Source organism: Budorcas taxicolor, chromosome 22 (assembly GCF_023091745.1).
Source record: "Budorcas taxicolor isolate Tak-1 chromosome 22, Takin1.1, whole genome shotgun sequence".
Taxonomy (NCBI): Eukaryota; Metazoa; Chordata; class Mammalia; order Artiodactyla; family Bovidae; genus Budorcas; species Budorcas taxicolor.
The window spans coordinates 23,745,756-23,765,005 of NC_068931.1; the positions used below are offsets into that span (position 1 = coordinate 23,745,756).

Sequence of the window (19,250 nt, forward strand, 5' to 3'; positions counted from 1 at the left end):
TACTATTTTGTTGAAAATTAGACTGAATGCCCTTTGTTTTTATTTTTCACTAGAGTAAGAAACCTAGAGTTTTTCCTAGCCCTGTATCCAACCATTACCAGTCTTACTTCTTCTCTTTTTTTTTTTAATTTTTACTGAAATATATTTTATTTTCAAGTATGCATTTGTTTTAGGTATACAGCAGAGTAATTCAGTTATACATATGCATATGTTCATTTTTTCAGATATGTTTCCCATTTAGGTTATTACAGAAGATTGAGTAGAGTTCCCCTTTGCTGTATAGTAGGATCTTGTTGGTTATCTATTCATTATATATAGTAGTGTATGTATGTTAATCCCGAGCTCCTGATTTATCCCTCCCTCCAATGTTTTACCTTTGATAACTGTATGTTTGTTTTACATACCTTTTCTATTCTAAAATATTTTTAGTCACCCCCTCTTACTCTGCACTGCTGCTGTTTTGCTTAGAGTTTGTTGAGCTTTCAACAAGCTGACTTAGATGACGTCTACATCTCCTAAGGGTCGCCCCAGCTTCCAGACTGTTGCCTTCATACCATTCTCCTCGTCAAAGACAGAGTTATCTCTTTAAAACATTTTTTTTTTTTCACATTACTTCCCACAGGTAATTAAAATTACTTGTTTGCTCAAGATAAAATCCAAGTTCTTTGATGCACAAAACACTTCTTTTCCTCCCTTTTTAGGTTTCCCTTTCATCAGTGTCTCTTTGGTACTCAGCTCTGTACTCTTATTTCTCATGGGCCTGCATATTCTTTCCTCTGTGACTGCACCTGACAATTTCTAGGTGGGGAAGGCTCTTCACCTGATTCAAGCTTTGGAATTCAACTCCAATGCCACCTTCTTTAGAAAACCTTCTGGATATCTTGATCCCTTGTTCTGGATCCCTTGTTCCTTTTTTTGCTCTGTATTTTAGCTTCATCTTTATTTTTCTGTTACTAAATTATCTGTGAACGCTTTGAAGGCACCAGATTCTCTATTGACCAAATATTTTACCCGCTTTTGGCCAAAATCAGGCACTCAGTAAATGTTTGTTGAATAAAGAAACTAACAGGTGAGTTATACCACTCCTTCAGAATGTAAACATTATTTCCATGATTTTGATTGATTAGAAGACGGCAAATATTTCATTGTACTCTATAAAAGGAAAGCAAACTTGAAAATATTGGAAATCAAACAAAAAATTCACAAAAAGTCACAGATATTTCCATGGTTTCATCAGCAACTCTGCCCTAAAAGGAAGCAGTTTAATGCCTTCTCAGTCATAATCCTTTAAAATGAATAGCAAATTCTTACTCTGAATATAAAGAAGAAATTAAGACAAACAGAATTTTATTGTTTAGGTAAACTTTATTTTTCTTTGCTCTCAATACATTGATATTATTTCCTTCTAACCGATTTTCTTCTGTATTTTAAAGCCAGAAAAGTGTTCTTAGTTCTGCTTCTTCTCCTTCCCTGTTTCTTCAATAATTATTCCATTTTTGTTATTAGAAAATTATATATTATGTGTTATAAATGATATACTTTATAGTACATTATGAATTCTATCAGTTCAGTTCAGTCGCTCAGCCGTGTCCGACTCTTTGCGACCCCATGAATCGCAGCACGCCAGGCCTCCCTGTCCATCACCATCTCCCGGAGTCCCCTCAGAGTCACGCCCATCGAGTCCGTGATGCCATCCAGCCATCTCATCCTCGGTCGTCCCCTTCTCCTCCTGCCCCCAATCCCTCCCAGCATCAGAGTCTTTTCCACTCAGTCAACTCTTCGCATGAGGTGGCCAAAGTACTGGAGCTTCAGCTTTAGCATCATTCCTTCCAAAGAAATCCCAGGGTTGATCTCCTTCAGAATGGACTCGTTGGATCTCCTTGCAGTCCAAGGGACTCTCAAGAGTCTTCTCCAACACCACAGTTCAAAAGCATCAGTTCTTTGGTGCTCAGCCTTCTTCACAGTCCAAATCTCACATCCATACATGACCACAGGAAAAACCATAGCCTTGACTAGATGGACCTTAGTTGGCAAAGTAATGTCTCTGCTTTTGAATATACTATCTAGGGTGGTCATAACTTTTCTTCCAAGGAGTAAGCATCTTTTAATTTCATGGCTGCAGTCACCATCTGCATCTATGAATTCTATATAGAGTAGTAATAGAGAATATGTTAGAAAATCCAGTGCCATACTGTTAAGACAATATCAATATTAACATTTTAGACTACAGCTTTTCAGTCTTTTTGTTTTTGTATTTATGTTTTCTTTTCACAAAATTGGGGTCATATTGACCACACCTTTCTGTAACTAGCTTTTTCCATTTAGTGCCTCTTGATTCACATTTTCCTTCATATTTAAAATGGGATATTGACAAATTCCATAATATTCTAAATGTTCCAACATACATTAAGCCAAATTTCTATTTTTGACAATCTGTATCATTTCTAAAATTTTGTATTATTGATATAAGCAACACTGATTTCAGGGTCTTTTTATCTGTAGAGAGATGCCGGCAATGATTAAACCCCTTAGGCTTTAAAGCCTTTATAATGGCTGAGCAAAATTTCTGAGTACTTTTGATGTTTCAGATCAAATTAAACGCCCATAAAGCTTGTACTAGTATATAACCCGCTAGCAGGATGGACAATGCTCTCATCAGAGAGTTTTCACTGAATCTGGACAGTCTCACTGAAAAAAACAAAAACTACTTGCAAAATAATTGGCAATTTTTAAAAATTTACTTTTCTTTGAGATTGTGTTTGCAATTGAAAGGCTTATTTTGTCTTCAGATTATTTTATCTTCTATTTATTTTATACTTCACTTTTTGTGCCTACATATATATGCCTTCTAGGTTAAAAATGATACAGACTACTTCACAAGTTTGTTGCTAAGGATAAACTGCACATTATATGTAAAATTGGTTAGTACCATGCCAAGCCCAGAATAGGAGCTCAATAAATGTTTGTTGAAGTAGAAACTTATCAGCATATCAATTAAAATCAAAATATAAATTTTTTCTTTCCAACAGATGATTCTGCCACAGAGAGCTTCAATGGCAACGAGACTCTGGGGCACAGTTCAATTGCTTCAGGGGGAACACACAGCAGGGAGATGGGCGACCCCAACTGTGATGGCAAAGCTGGGCTGGAACAGGACGAGCAACCACTGAACCTGAGCGACAGTCCCCTCTCAGCACAGCTGACTTCGGAATACAGAATAGATGACCATAGCACTAATGGAAAAAACAAATATAAGAACCTTCTAATTTCCGACCTCAAGATGGAACGAGAAGCGAGAGAAAATGGAAGCAAGGTACGGTCATGTTACGATTTTCAATGAATTTTTAAGTTGGTCATGAAAGTCACAAAGAAATACGTATACAGGAAACAAAGATCATTGTCACTAGAAGTATTTTAAACAAAGCCCAACAGTGAGTTCCCAAGAAATCGCTAACTGTAGACACTGCATGTCCATGTTACATGAACAGAATAAATTTCAGGTATAACAGTGATTGAAAGGGATCCTTTCTCATACAGAGTGGTAGGTTTTTATACATGGAATCACTTGATTTAATGTGCCTCACTTATATAATCTTATGGTGTGTCTTTGGGATTTTGTTGAGCTCAGATGTGAAAGTTTAGCTCTGAGGACACAATTTGGACTATAAAAAGATCACTTCTAGTTTCACCTGGATAGAATAGGATAGGTATATGTAGCAATACAATTTCAATTAAATTCTTAAGTTTGCTGTAGAGACCTGGTACCTTTGATCCATAACTTACTTCATGCACATAGACAAAACGTGTCAGTTTTATGGATGAAACATACAGATTAAATAACTCCTTGAACAGTTTTCTCTAAATTGTATTATGCAAAAGACATGTGCAGATGTATTATCTACATTTCTAGATTCTTTATATTAGTATAAATTACAATCTTCCCCATTCCCAACGGATTTATTCATTTAAAGTGAAGCTATATTTCTATCATTTTGAGATAATTCTTGTTGATGATTTTGCTCTATACGTTTTGATGGTATACTTTTATACATTTGAGGATATTTATAGCCTGTATGTTTTCACTCCCTCCCCTGCTCTCATTTCTAAGTTAGAGTTGTAGAATTGGTCTTTTGAAATAGATCCTAAAAGCAAAATGTCTTAATCTGGATTAATTTCTGAATTTGCTAAAGCATTATGCTTCCTAAATTGGCTCTATTTAAATCCTCTTGCCTGCCTGAGGGTGTGTTGTTTTATCCTCTTTTAAGCAAGTCACTAGACATTATCAGACACTTACGCACTTTTGCCTGAGGGAGGCTGTTACAACTTGCGCATTGGTGAATGCACAGTACTGTCTTTAGTGGATTAAAGCCATATCATACAAACACAGATGATTTTATATTCACTGACATGAGAATCACTCTGTTATATTTTACAGGACAAAATAACCCTTAAGTTTCCCTGCCCTCCACATAACCCTATCTTTATAAAACTTATTCAGGAAATGTCCTTTTAATGCTATAAATCTGCTTAAGATTTTTTTTTTTTTTTCAAAAATCATCCAATGGTTTGCTCTTCGCGTTTCCCTCCTTGTTCAATATTACTGTGGGAACTATGCTCATTAAAATATGTTCTTCCATTCATTAAACAGAATGAACTTACTTTTCTACCTCTATTAAAATGGGATTATGAAAACACAGATTGATTAACCTGCAAAGAGTAAGATAGGAAAAGGGCTCCAGAGAGGAGAAGACACCTCAGAGGAGGAATGTTTAATGGTTTCATAAAGGAACAACCTCTGCAGCTGACTAAGAAGTAACCAGAGAGACAGAGAAAAAATCAGAAGGGCATTGTGTAAGGAAGCTAAGTCCACCTTTCAAGAAAGAGAATGGTCAGCGCTGATGGACACTGCTGAGGAATCAAAGCAGATTGAGTAGAAAATAACTGAATTTGTAAGATAGTTGTGGCAGCATGTTGCCACCAGAAACCAGAGGGACTTTCTTCAAAAAGAATATATTAAATACCTGTTACATTAGCAGCAACGAGTACATAGTAGAGACAAGGCAGAGAGAGAAGGGTCTTTATTCATAAGGCTGTGGGTACAGCCACTAAGGGTATGTGTGTTACCGAGCCCAAGCTCTTGTTGCTCACCAATAGAAGGCCAATAAGTCAAGGTACTGGGGTTAGGGGTAGAATTTTCATTTGAAAGCCAGTAGACCCAGAAGGTGGTGGACTAGTCTCCCAAAGAACAATCTTACCCAAGGTAGAATTCAGGCTTCTTTTATGCTCAAAGGGAAAGGGGTGTGGTTGGTCACTGCAGACTTCTTTGTGTGGGAATCCTTTGTTCTTGCAGCTGTCCAGGTAGGTCTCCTCACAGTGTTCCTCTAAACCCTCCAGAAGACAAATTGTATTCTCTGTTCTGCAACTTTTTATCTCTATAGGAATGAAAAAGTATCATACGTTTAAAGGGCAGAGACTTGAGAATGGGTGATCCTGTATATTTCAGGCCATAGGCAAAATTTTTAACTTGTTGTTCAGTCACTCAGTTGTTTCTCATTCTTTTCAACCCAGTACACTGCAACACACCAGGCCTCCTTGTCCTTCACTATCTCCCAGAGCTTGATCAAACTCATGTCCATTGAGTCAGTGATGCCATTCAACCATCTCGTCCTCTGTCATCCCCTTCTCCTCCTGCCTTCAACCTTTCCCAGCATCAGGTCTTTTCTAATGAGTCAGCTCTTTCATCAGGTGGTCAAAGTATTGGAGCTTCAGCTTCAGCATCAGTCCTTCCAGTGAATATTAAGGATTGATTTTCTTTAGCATTGACTTGTTTGATCTCCTTGCAGTTCAAGGAACTCTCAAAGGTCTTCTCCAACACTGCAGCTCAAAAGCATCAGTTCTTTGGTGCTCAACTCTCACATCCATATATGACTACAGGAAAAACCATTGCCTTGACTAGATGGACTTTTGTTGGCAAAGTAATGTCTCTTCTTTTTAATACACTGTGTATGTTTTTCGTATTTTTTCTTCTAAGGTGCAAGTGTCTTAATTTCATGGCTGCAGTCACCACATGCAGTGATTTTGGAGCCCAAGAAAATAAAGTCTGTCACTGTTTCCCCATCTGTTCCCCATGAAGTGATGGGACCAGATGCCACGATCTTCATTTTTTGAATGTTGCATTTTAAGCCAGCTTTTTCACTCTCCTCTTTCACCTTCATCAAGAGGCTTTTCAGTGCCTCTTCACTTCCTGCCATAAGGGTGGTATCATCTGCATATCTGAGCTTATTGATATTTCTCTTGGCAATCTTGATTCCAGCCTGAGTTTCATCCAGCCTGGCATTTCAAATGATGTACTCTGCATATAAGTTAAATAATCAAGGTGACCATAACCAAGGTGACCTTGGCATACTCCTTTCCCAGTTTGGAACCAATCCATTGTTCCATGTCCAGTTCTAACTTGCTTCTTGACCTGTATACAAGTTTCACAGGAGGTAGGTAAGGTGGTCTGGTATTCCCATCTCTTTAAGAATTTTCCACAGTTTCTTGTGATCCACACAGTCAAAGGATTTAGCATAGTCAATAAAGAAGAAGTAGATGTATTTCTGGAATTCTTTTGCTTTTTCTATGATCCAACAGATGTTGGCAATTTGATCTTTGGTTTCTCTGCCTTTTCTAAATCAAGCTTGAACATCTGGAAGTTCTCAGTTCACATACTGTTAAAGCTTAGCTTGGAAAATTTTATAGCATTCGTTTGCTAGCATGTGAAATGAGTTCAATTATGTGATAGTGTGAACATTCTTTGAATCTTCTTTGGGATTAGAATGAACACTGACCTTTTCCTGTCCTGTGATCACTGCTGAGTTTTCCAAATTTGCTGGCATGTTGAGTGCAGCGCTTAAACAGCATCTTGTTTTAGGACTTGGAATAGCACAGCTGGAATTCCATCACCTCTGCTAGCTTTGTTCACAGTGATGCTTCCTAAGGCCAGCCTGACTTCGTCATCCAAGATGTCTGGCTCTAGGTGAGTGATTAGACACCATCATGGCTATCTGGATCATGAAGATCTTTTTTGTATACTTCTTCTGTGTGTTCTTGCCACCTCTTCTTAATATCTTCGGCTTCTGTTAGGTTCATATTATTTTTTTCCTTTATTGTGCCCATCTTTGCATGAAATGTTTTCTTTGTATCTCTAATTTTCTTGAAGAGTTGTCTAATCTTTCCCATTCTATTCTTTTCCTCTATTTCTTTGCATTGTTCACTTAGGAAGGCTTTTTTATCTCTCCTCGCTATTCTTTGGTACTCTGCATTCAGATGGGAATATCTTTCCTTTTCTCTTTTGCCTTTCAGTTTCTTCTTTTCTCAGCTATTTTTGAGGCCTCCTCAGACAACCATTTTGGTTTTTGCACTTCTTTTTCTTGGGGATGGTTTTGATCACCACCTCCTGTACAATGTTACAAACCTCTGTCTGTAGTTCTTCAGGCACTCTGTGTATTAGAGCTAATCCTTTTAATCTGTTTGTCACTTCCACTGTATCTTTGTAAGGGGTTTGATTTAGGTCATATCTGAATGGCCTAGTTAGAGCAACCAAAATATGAAAATAAGCAAAGCAGGGTCCCTGCTCTCAAAAGCTTAGAGTCAAGCAGATAAGAATTTCAAAGTGGTTATTATGTCCTTATTCTATAAGTAATATGATGGGCATATGGCAGGGTGACATGAGAGGGCAGATGTGGGGCACCTGCCATGATGAATCTTTTTTACTATTTATTTTTTTGGCTTTGCCAGATCTTAGCTGTGGCACGAGAGATCTAGTTCTCTGACCCAGGTTCAAGCCTGGGCCTCCTGAATTTGAAGCACGGAGTCTTAGCTGCTGGAACATTGGAGAAGTACCATTCAGTTCAGTTGCTTAGTTATGTCCAACTCTCTGTGACCCCATAGACTGCAGCACGCCAGGCTTCCCTGTCCATCACCAACTCCCAGAGTTTGGTCAAACTCATGTCCATGGGGTTGGAGATGCCATCCAACCATTTCATCATCTTTCATCCCTCTCTCTTCCTGCCTTCAATCTTTCCCAGCATCAGGGTCTTTTCCAATGAGTCAGCTCTTCGAATCAGGTGGCCAAAGTATTGGAGTTTCAGCTTCAGCATCAGTCCTTCCAATGAATATTCAGGACTGATTTCCTTTAGGATGGACTGTTTTGATCTCCTTGCAGTCCAAGGGACTCTCAAGAGTCTTCTCCAACACCACAGTTCAAAAGCATCAGTTCTTCGGTGCTCAGCTTTCTTTATAGTCCAACTCTCACATCCATACATGATTACTGGAAAAACCATAGCCTTGACTAGATGGACCTTTGTGGCAAAGTAATGTCTCTGCTCTTTAATATGCTGTCTAGTTTTGTCATGGCTTTTCTTCCAAAGAACAAACGTCTTTTAATTTCATAGCTGCAGTCACCATCTGCAGTGATTTTGGAACCCCAAAAAATAAAGTCTGACACTGTTTCCACTGTTTCCCGATCTATTTGCCCTGAAGTGATGGGACCAGATGCCATGATGTTAGTTTTCTGAATGTTGAGTTTTAAGCCAAGTTTTTCACTCTCCTCTTTCACTTTCGTCAAGAAGCTCTTTAGTTCTTCTTCGTTTTCTGCCATAAGGGTGGTGTCATCTGCATATCTGAGATTATTGATATTTCTCCCGGAAATCTTGATTCCAGTCTGTGCTTCTTCCAGCCCAGCATTTCTCATGATGTACTCTGCAAATAGGTTACATAAGCAGGGTGACAATATACAGCCATGACATACTCCTTTCCGTATTTGGAACCAGTCTGCTGTTCCATGTTCAGTTCTAACTGTTACTTCCTGACCTGCATACAGATTTCTCAAGCGGCAGGTCGGGTGGTCTGGTATTCTCATCTCTTTCAGAATTTTCCACAGTTTGTTGTGGTACACACAATCAAAGGCTTTGTCATAGTCAATAAAGCAGAAGTCGATATTTTTCTGAAACTCTCTCGCTTTTTCAGTGATCAAATGGATGTTGACAATTTGATCTCTGGTTCCTCTGCCTTTTTCTAAAACCGGCTTGAACATCTGGAAGTTCATGGTTCACGTATTGTTGAAGCCTGACTTGGAGAATTTTGAGTACTACTTTACTAGTGTGTGAGATGAGTACAATTTTGCGGTAGATTGAACATTCTTTGGCATTGCCTTTCTTTGGAATTGGAGTGAAAACTGACCTTTCCCAGTCCTGTGGCCACTGCTGAGTTTTCCAAATTTGCTGTCATATTGAGTGCAGCACTTTTGCAGCAGCATCTTCTAGGATTTGAAATAGTTCAACTGGAATTCCATCATGTTCACTAGCTTTATTTGTAGTGATGCTTCCTAAGGCCCACTTGACTTTGCATTCCTGAATGTCTGGCCCTCTGTTGGTGATCACACCATCGTGATTATCTGGGTCATGAAGATCTTTTTTGTATGGTGTTTCTATAGTATTCTTGCCACCTCTGCTTCCCAGACCATGGTAAATCTTAAGAAAGACTTTATAAAAAGTGGTCAGGAATAAGTGTGAAGGGCAAGAAGTGGTGATTCACAAGTAAAGGGTTATTCATGATAAAGCATGTTTTGAGGCCTAAAATAGTGAGAAAGTACGCTAAGCATGGAGATTGGCAAGGAGCTCAGCATGGCCACAGCAAAAACTGTGTGAAGGAATGGAGGATAAAGGGGCTCCATCATGAAGGCTTTGTAGGCCAGTTTAAGGACGTGAATTGCATCCTGTTGGTAGTGCTTTGTGAAAGGTTGTGGTCAGCTTAGAATTTTAGAAAGATTATTCTGGCAACACTGTAGTGGAGCCATAGCATAGAAACTATGGAAAAAAGAAATAGTTAGAGAGCTATTGTGGCTTTCCAAGAAAATAATAATGTAGAGACACAGTAAATAAAAATAATGAACATTATACTATTGTACATTTGACACTGTGTTTGCAGGAGTACCATATACAGCTTCATAGGTTGTGTATTGAGAGTCCCAGAAACTCCTGGGAGTGTCTTTCACATAGATTATGATATGAGTGACCTCTTTACCTCTGTACATTTCATTAAGATATACATTTTGTAAGAATGGTGTCTACTTTTCTTACTACAGTATGAACTGTTGTTTAGTTGCGAAGTCATGTCCAACTCTTTTGCGTCCCCATGGACTAGCTCACCAGCCTGCTCTGTCCTCTGTCAGTCAGATTTCCCAGGCAAGAAAACTGGAGTGGGTTGACATTTCCTTCTCCCAGGGGTCTTCCTGACCCGGGGATCAAACCTGGTTCTCCCACATTAGCAGGCAGATTCTTTACTGCTGGATCACTGTGGCTAGCACATGGCTTAATATCTCGTTACATAGTCGTTTCTCAAATATTTTGGATAAGTAAAGGTTTCCTAACTGTGGGAAGTAAAACAGAACATTTTAGTACGACTCCAGGATTTGAGGCCTGGTTGCCTAAGTGAATGGTGATTACGTTTACTAAGATTTGGAATGAAAAACATTTGAAGGAAGCTGTGTTGACATATAAAGTTTACGATGCTTATGCAGTATCCATTAGAGATGTGTAATAGGTATGGGAACATAATGTTTCAGCTTAGAAGAAACATCCAGGGTGGAGAGACATTTGAAAGATTTCAGAGACGTGCTGCCTAAAACTTTTGTGGTTGATAAGATCACTTCAGAATTATGTAGACTGAAAAAGAGATGAACTGAAAATATATCCTGGAGAATATCAATCCATTAGTAAGAAGTGGCATGGAAGGAGTTTGTGGGGGGAAAAGAACCCTAAGAGAAAATGAAGGCAGCCAGTTAAGAAAACCAGGTATTTTAGAAGGCAAAATACAGGGCATTTAAAAATTAATGTAAGTGGTTAAATGGGGTTAATCCTTAGGTGAAGTGACATAAGTATGAACTTGGAGGACATTTAGGAGAGTTAAGGCTTATAGTAGGGTTCAAAACCCATGGAAGAAGAAGAATTAGCAAAATTGGTGGGAAACTGGATTTATGTTAGTTGTAGAGGCTGGACAGGGAAGCTGAATCATTTATTACATTTATTTTATTTTTATAATATTATTTTTTCATCAAAGTATAGTTGATTTACAGTGTTGTGCCAATCTCTGCTGTATAGCAGAGTAACTCAGCTATACACATATAGAGATTCTTTTTTTATATTCTTTTCCATTATGGAAATTTATCACAGGTTATTGAGTATAGTTCCCTGTACTATACAGTAGGACCTTGTTGTTTATCTATCTTAGATATAGTTTATATATGCTAATCCCAAACTCCCAGTTGTTCCCTTTCCCCACTCCCCCAGGAAAAAGACTGTGGAATTTTGCTTCAGGAATTCTTGCAATCAAAATCCAAATGCAGAGAGCCTCAGGGCCATCAGATGATCTTCATACTAAAGGTTTAGCAAAACTCATCTGTTCAGTGTTACCTTTTTAGTCCTTAGGAATGTTCCATCAGTTCTATCTAGATTTATAAAGTGATGCTATTGCCAGTTTCTTCATCCAATATTTTTGAGGTTAGACTCTGTTTTACCTTGGAAGATTATAAAAGCTTAATTATATAGTGTCTCTGAGAAACAGATCAAACTCACCAGTGAGTTTGATATTGACCTATTTCATAATTTTGTTATGAAGAATATCAAACAAAAATGATTTTAAACCTTCGTGAATAGAATTGCTTAGAAAAATAGCTGAACTGGACTAGGGCATTTACAAATTGTTTATTATTATGCAAATTCACTTAACTAGACTAGCAGAGAATCATATTAGTCAATCTAAAGAATAAAACTATTACATGGAAAGAGTTTAGAAGATATTTATTTTATACTTGCAGACGGTCCCAGTTTTAAAGGGCAACTAGTAACATTAACAGAGAAGGCAATGGCAACCCACTCCAGTACTCTTGCCTGGAGAATCCCATGGATGGAGGAGCCTGGTAGACTGCAGTCCATGGGGTCGCCGAGAGTCGGACACGACTGAGCGACTTCACTTTCACTTTTCACTTTCATGCATTGGAGAAGGAAATGGCAACCCACTCCAGTGTTCTTGCCTGGAGAATCCCAGGGACGGGGGAGCCTGGTGGGCTGCTGTCTATGGGGTCACGCAGAGTCGAACACGACTGAAGCGACTTAGCAACAGCAGCAGCAGTAACATTAAAGCTAGGGAAAAAGTAGAAATGTTGATTAAGAGCTTGTAAAATACAACTCATGAGGAAGAATTAAGGGACTAGTTATATGAAAAAAGAAAGGCCAAGAAAATCCAAATCTAGGTACAGTGTTTTAGTCGCTCAGTTGTGTCTGGCTCTTGCAAACCCATGGGCTGTAGCCTGCCAGGCTCCTCTGTCCATGGGATTCTTCAGGCAAGAACACTGGAGTGGGTTGCCATTTCCTTCTCTAAAATCTGGATATTGATATGTTTAAAATTATTAATAGATGAGAACAGAAACAAATTTAGAAATCTAAAGGAAAGAAATATATAAATCAAAAACACATATCATTGATATTTTTTAAAATTTTCTCTTAGTATTTGTGACCCAGCTGCCTTTTACTTAATATGGTAACATATTCTGAAACAATCCCCAAAAGAATAATGTTTCAGGTAATAGCAGCAGTAGGAAAGTAATTATTGTTTGAGAGTTAACATGTTGCTATAGTTGCTACATATTTAGTTTTTGGCTCAGTTCCCAGGATCCTTCAATCTTCACTTTACTCAAAAATATATTTTTCCTCAATGTGGCCCATGTGACATTATTTTCAGTCTTTCCTTTACATTTTTACCAAAATGGATATTATCATTCAAATTAAAGTTTATAAAGTACTTCTCAGAATTATCATTAATAATTGTTAGGTGATTTTATTTAGATACAATGAAAGGAAGCAGTAGGTTTTTTCAAAATATTTCTTTGAGGGGCTTCCCTGGTGACTCAGTGGTAAAGAATCTGCCTCTGCCAAGGCAGACCTGTGCGATCCCTGTTTCAGGAAGATCCCACATTCCGCAGAGCAGCTAAGCCTGTGCACCACAGCTATTGAGCCTGTGCTCTGGAGCTCCCCAGGAGATGCAGCTAGTGAGCCCATGTGCTATGATTACTGAAGCCCACGGGCCCTAGAGCCCATGTTCCACAAGAGAAGCCATCACTATGAGAAACCCTTGCACCGCAGCTAGAGAGCAGCCCATGTCACAACGAAGACCTAGCACAGCCAAAAATAAATAAATGAATAATATCTCTTTGAAATATTTAGGCATAATGAGACTGCCTTTTGAAACAAAGGAGTGATGGCTTGACTTTTGGAACAGTATTATTTTGTTCTTTGTCATGTGGCTATATTCCAGGTCATTATTGTTTTAATTTGATGATTTTCAATTTCCGGCTTCTTGGTTCTGTGTAGAGATTTTTGGCCCAGATGTGGTTTAGAGTAGAAGCAACAATATATATTCAGGAAATGTTCCTCATAGGTGGTATGCCTTATGCTGAGTGCCTGAAGGACAAAGAGGAAAAAAAGAAAAAAAAGGTGTCTATTTTTAAGAACTCACATTTTAGCCGGAAAAATAGATGCATAAATAAACAGGTATGTTACAATACGGAAATTAGTTGTACATGAGAATGCCTTCTAGGCCTCTTAATCTTGCCTGGGGAAGTTCCCAAGTTAATTCTTTTTTTTTGTTTTTGTTTTGTTTTTTTAAAATTTTATTCATTTAATTTATTATTTTGGGGGGCACTGGATCTTCATTGCTGCTTGCGAGTTTTCTCCAGACGCCGTGCACAGGCTTCTTACTGTGTGGCTTTTCTGGTTTCGGAGCAGACTTAGGCACATGGGATCAACAGTTGTAGCACACCAGCTTAGCCGCTCCAAGGCACGTGGGTTCTTCCTGGACCCATGGTTGGAATGAACCCACATCTCTGAGGTCTCCTGCATTGGCAGGCGGGTTCTTTACCACTAGTGCCACTTGGGAGACACTTGTGTAACGCTTTCATATTCATGAGTTAACCAACTCATCCTATCAGATAAGGAGAGCACATACAATCACCAGTCTCCTTGAAACAGAAGGACATAAAATCTAGTGGGTGTTAAACTATTTCACTGAAATTAGCTGTATAGTTACTCAAGCTGTCGAGCCTGGTATTGAAACCAGATCATCTGAAACCCATGTGCCTTTCACTGTGCCCACACTGAATGACGCTGTGTGAGATCAGTTTCTTTTATGGACCACGTGGTGACTATGATGGGCAAACAATTCGAAGAGGCAGAAATCTAGTCCCATTAGCAGATAGTTACTTGATAAAAGGCAAATACTTGCAGTGATGTTTCTTATACAGATATATATTTTTCTCTTCTATATGAATTGTTTTACAAAATGAAAATAATACACCAGATGCCTCTGCTGAAAACATAAGCAAGTCTTCAAAATATACATTTATTGTTTTAGTGAATGGAGTGGAAAAATAAATGGGTAGCTGAGTTGGAATGGGTCTTTAAAAAGCCCCAGGGTAAATTTTAAGCTCAAGTTTTTATTGTTAGCTACCAATTTAAAATAGCATTCATATAATAATATAGATAAAGTATATGTATAAAATACACATTATTGTATTTTTATTCTTACCAGTTGCATAGATCTCAGATATGTTCCTTATTGGGCATATTTTTTCCTTCTATTAGTATATTTTTAAAAATCAAAAGATATAGAAGAATGATTATGATATAATTAGTTTTGTTGTGTCTATGCTATTTGTAATCTAAATTTAACATGTACAATGCTTTTGTGAAAAAAAACTGCTTGCCTTGCTCAGAGACTGTAAAATTAATTACAGTATAGAAAAATAAAATAATCTTTAAAATCGGGACTCACTTCAAAAAAAAAAAAAAAAAAAACAGGAACCAAGAAAAGTCCTACTGACTCCTACCACCCAAATTAGTGTCCTTTTGAATTCCTATGCTGTCATGCTTACCATTATGTATGCTTATATTCTTTGTAAACTATTAGAGAGATGGTAGAGCCACCATTTTTGAGTGCCTACTATATGTGTTTTACTCCGTGTTAGTTCATTTCACCTTTTTTATCTCAGGAGAATGAAGAAGATAAGGGACCTATATGATTTATATCCAGAAATGTGCTAAGTGAAGTTGATTTTTTAATTCCCCATATGCAGCAAAATATCAATTTTAAGTTCCTTTTTAAACATTTAAGAGTTCAGTTGGGTCAATACAAAGTCTCAACTGATCCATCAGTTCCATACATTCATCATAATCTGGTTAAAATGACAGATTGTAATTTTGACCAAAAAAAAAAAAAAAAAAGGGGGGGGGGGCAAGAGTTACCATTGTGTTTATTTGACGATGGCAATAAACTACTGGTCAATAGCTCAAAAAGAAATAGGAGTTTTATTCTGCATGTTTTTGTATTCAGTGTCTTTTGAGTTTGGGGGAGGATTTTTTTTTCAATTTTTATTGGAATATAGTTTGTTTCTGCTGTACAGCAAAGTGAATCAGCTATATTTATACATATTACCCCTCTTCTTTAGACTTCCTTCCCATTTAGGTCACCTAACGAGTTGGTCCTTTGCATCAGGTGGCCCAGGTAATGGAGCTTCAGCTTCAGCATCAGTCCTTCCAATGAATTTTCAGGGTTGATTTTCTTTAGGATTGACTGGTTGGATCTCCTTGCAGTCTAAGGGACTCTCAAGAGTCTTCTCCAACACCACAGTTCGAAAGCATCAATTCTTTGGTGCTCAGCCTTCTTTATGGTACAACTCTCACATTCATACATGACCACTAGAAAAACCACAGCTTTGACTGAATGAGTCTTTGTTGGCAAAGTAATGTCTCTGCTTTTTAACACACTGCCTAGATTTGTCATAGCTTTTCTTCCAAGGGGCAATTGTCTTTTAATTTCAGGGCTGCAGTCACCATCTGCAGTGATTTTGGAGCCCAAGAAAATAAAGTCTATCACTGTTTCCATTGTTTCCCCATCTATTTGCTATGAAGTGATGGGACCAGATGCCATGATCTTCACTTTTTGAATGTTGACTTTTAAGCCAGCTTTTTCACTCTCCTCTTTCACCTTCATCAAGAGGCTCTTTCGTTCCTCTTCGCTTTCTGCCATAAGGGTGTTGTCATCTGCATATCTGAGATTACCGATGTTTCACCCAGCCATCTTGAAAAATCTTTAAAAGCTTTAAATATAAGCTTTACCACTTTTCTAGATTCCACATATATTCATTAATGTACAATATTTGGGGTCTTTTTGTTTTGCTTTATCATCGTATATGTGTTTTGCTTATGTTCTATCATTTGGAGTAATATCAAATGGTTAAAAATATAATTTTGTCTGTAAGTGTCTTTAGAGAATGGTAGAGGTACCTTAAGAAAAAGAAATGTAGTTGAAATATTCTAAAGTGATTTACACATCTCAAAGTAATGGGTGTTAATAGCATTCCTTCATTCACTTAGGACTTCCCTGGTGGCTCAGACGGTAAAGCGTCTGTCTACAATGCGGGAGACCTGGGTTCGAGCCCTGGGTTGGGAAGATCCCCTGGAGAAGGAAATGACAATCCACTCCAGTACTATTGCTTGGAAAATCCCATGGACAGAGGAGCCTGGTAGGCTACAGTCTATGGGGTCTCAAAGAGTTGGACACAACTGAGCGACTTCACTTCACTTCATTCACTTGCTGTTGACCCAAATTTGAGGAAAGAATAAAACAAGAAAAATTAATATCAGAGACAGAGAACAATGCATTCTAATTTGTCTCAATATAATAGTTTATTATTTTCATTAATATTAAATATTTGATGAGTCTTAAAATATACTCCAGGGCTTCCCTGGTGGCTCAGAGGTTAAAGCGTCTGCCCACAATGCAGGAGACCCAGGTTCAATCCCTGGGTTGGGAAGATCCCCTGGAGAAGGAAATGGCAACCCACCCCAGTATTTTTGCCTGGAGAATCCCACAGACGGAGGAGCTTGGTAAGCTACAGTCCACGGGGTCGCAAAGGGTCGGATACGACTTCACTTTCACTTTCACTTTCACTTTCACTTTCAAAGTACACTCCTAGGCTTCCCTGGTGGCTCAGCGGTAAAGAATCCCACCTGCCAGTTCAGGCGATATGTATTTGACCCCTCAGTTGAGAAGATCCCCTGGATAATGGCAACCCACTCAAGTGTTCTTGCCTGAGAAATCCCATGGACAGAGAGCCTGATGGGCTACAGTCCATGGGGCTGCCAAAGAGTCAGACACAACTGAGTAACAAAACACCAACAACTAAAAGTATACCCCTAGATGCAACTATCTATAGCCTCAATGTTAGTATTTTTGCTTAATATTTTTGAAATGGAGATCCTAAAGTTAGCTGGGGTCAAGAGGGTAACTCAGACACAGAGTTTAAAATGAGAGAATTAAGTCATCATCTTTGTCCCAAAGAGTAATAATGATGGGTAACAGTCATTGGATTCTTACTATTTTCCAGACACTTATCTAGGAACTAATTCATGTAATCCTTTTAATAACACAGTAGTTTCAGGCACTGTTATTATTCCTTTTTTTTTTTTTTTTCCACATCTGGAAAAACTAAGATCCAAAGAATTTATAAGTATGGCTATACTAAGAATTTGTATAATTTGCATTTAAACTCCAAATCATTTGACTTACATTTCAACTACCACAGTATATGTTGAGATCATGGGGTAGGGTCTGAAAATGAGCAAAAGCAAATTAATGCTGAGACCCCTAGCTGCTATTTCATGGTTCACAGTTGTTCTCTGAGCAGGAAGCAATACTGATCAGCTCTGTGACTTTGAACAGGTCTCTACTTTTTAAGTCTGTATACCTCATCAGTAAAATGGGGATAATGATACACTTTAATTTAGATCAACGATTTGAAGAAGCATATTTATTTCAACTAGTGTATATTACTTTCCTTTTCCTCCTCTTTTTGTCTCCTTTTCTTACCTTATTTTGACTTAGTTACACTTATTTTTCAGGAATCTAGAATACTTAATACATTCCCAGAGGCATTTTGTAGGCATTCATTCTAGGACTCATTTCTGTGAATTCATAACATGTACTCACAGAAATAGATCCTAGGATATCTTGCAATTTTTGCTTGTTAAAATCTTTCCTGACCCTTTTGGAATCTGTCCAATTCAAATAATACATTTCTGTATAACACCTATCTTGATGATCTCAACTAAGGAAAAAAATCTTTTATTTTTTCAACTTTTATAAGGAATGATCCATGAAGAATGAGGATGAGGTGGTGGGTTGTGTGGTCACACACTAAAGTGATTTACATGCATGAGGCTTGCCCCATACAAAATGTTTGTTGAAGGGGAAAAAATGCAGTGATGTGGGAATATATTTTATTGATATTATCCTATCTATTTTCTAACAGTAGCAATTTTCTCACATTGTCTCTTGGCTTCCTTAAACACCCCACTGTGCAGCTGACTCTGGTTTTAGTATGAGTCAGTGGAATAGGAATATGTCCTTTTTAAGGTAATATGTATACAGTATTACCTCTCTGGGCCAGAGATTCTCATTTGAATATTTCACAATGAATTTTGACTCAAATGGATATAACACCAAGAGTACAAATGATAAAAGCAAAAATCAATAAATAGGACTACATCAAACTTAAAAACTTCAGCCCAGCAAAAGAAACAATCAACAAAATGTTAAAGGCATCCTATAGAGTGAGAGAGCAATTTTGCAAAGTATGTTTCGGGAAGTTTAATATCCAAAATAAATGAAGAGCTCCTATAGTTCAATAGCAAAGGAAGGGAGGGAGATAGTAAGAGAAGAGAGTGAAAGAAAGAAAGAAAGGAAACAAGTCAGTCTGATCTGAAAATGAACAGAAGCACTAGACAGAAATTTTTCCAAATAGTTTATCCAAACAGCCAACTGGTACATGAAAAAAAAATGTCCAACATTGCTAATTATTAGGGAACTGCAAACCAAAACAACAGGGAGATATCATCTCATACCTAGCAGAATGCCATCATCAAGAAGACAGACAATAACAAGTACTGGCAAGGATGTGGAGAAAAAGGAATCCTTATAAAGTGTTGGTAGAATATAAATTCAGCCAGTATGGAAAATAATATGGAAAAAATTTTAATCAAAAAAATTAAAGAATAGATCTACCGTATAACCCAGCAATTCTACCTCTGTACCTGAAGGAAATAAAGACATAGTATCAGAGATATATGGACTTCCATGTTTATTACAGTGTTATT

At 37.8% G+C, this 19,250-nt stretch overlaps 1 protein-coding gene and 1 non-coding gene across 2 annotated transcripts in view; both read left to right on the top strand.

Annotated features, from left to right (window-relative positions):
* Window positions 1–19,250, top strand: part of NOL4 (nucleolar protein 4) — a 467,403-nt gene that overhangs the window by 249,371 nt on the left and 198,782 nt on the right. Inside the window, exon 6 of the mRNA XM_052660447.1 lies at window positions 3,030–3,313. Within this exon, the coding sequence (XP_052516407.1) occupies window positions 3,030–3,313 (284 nt within the window). The remainder of the gene's footprint in view (window positions 1–3,029; window positions 3,314–19,250) is intronic.
* On the top strand, window positions 16,838–16,909 carry TRNAC-ACA (transfer RNA cysteine (anticodon ACA)). Its single transcript has one exon. It is a non-coding gene; the product is annotated as a tRNA-Cys (tRNA).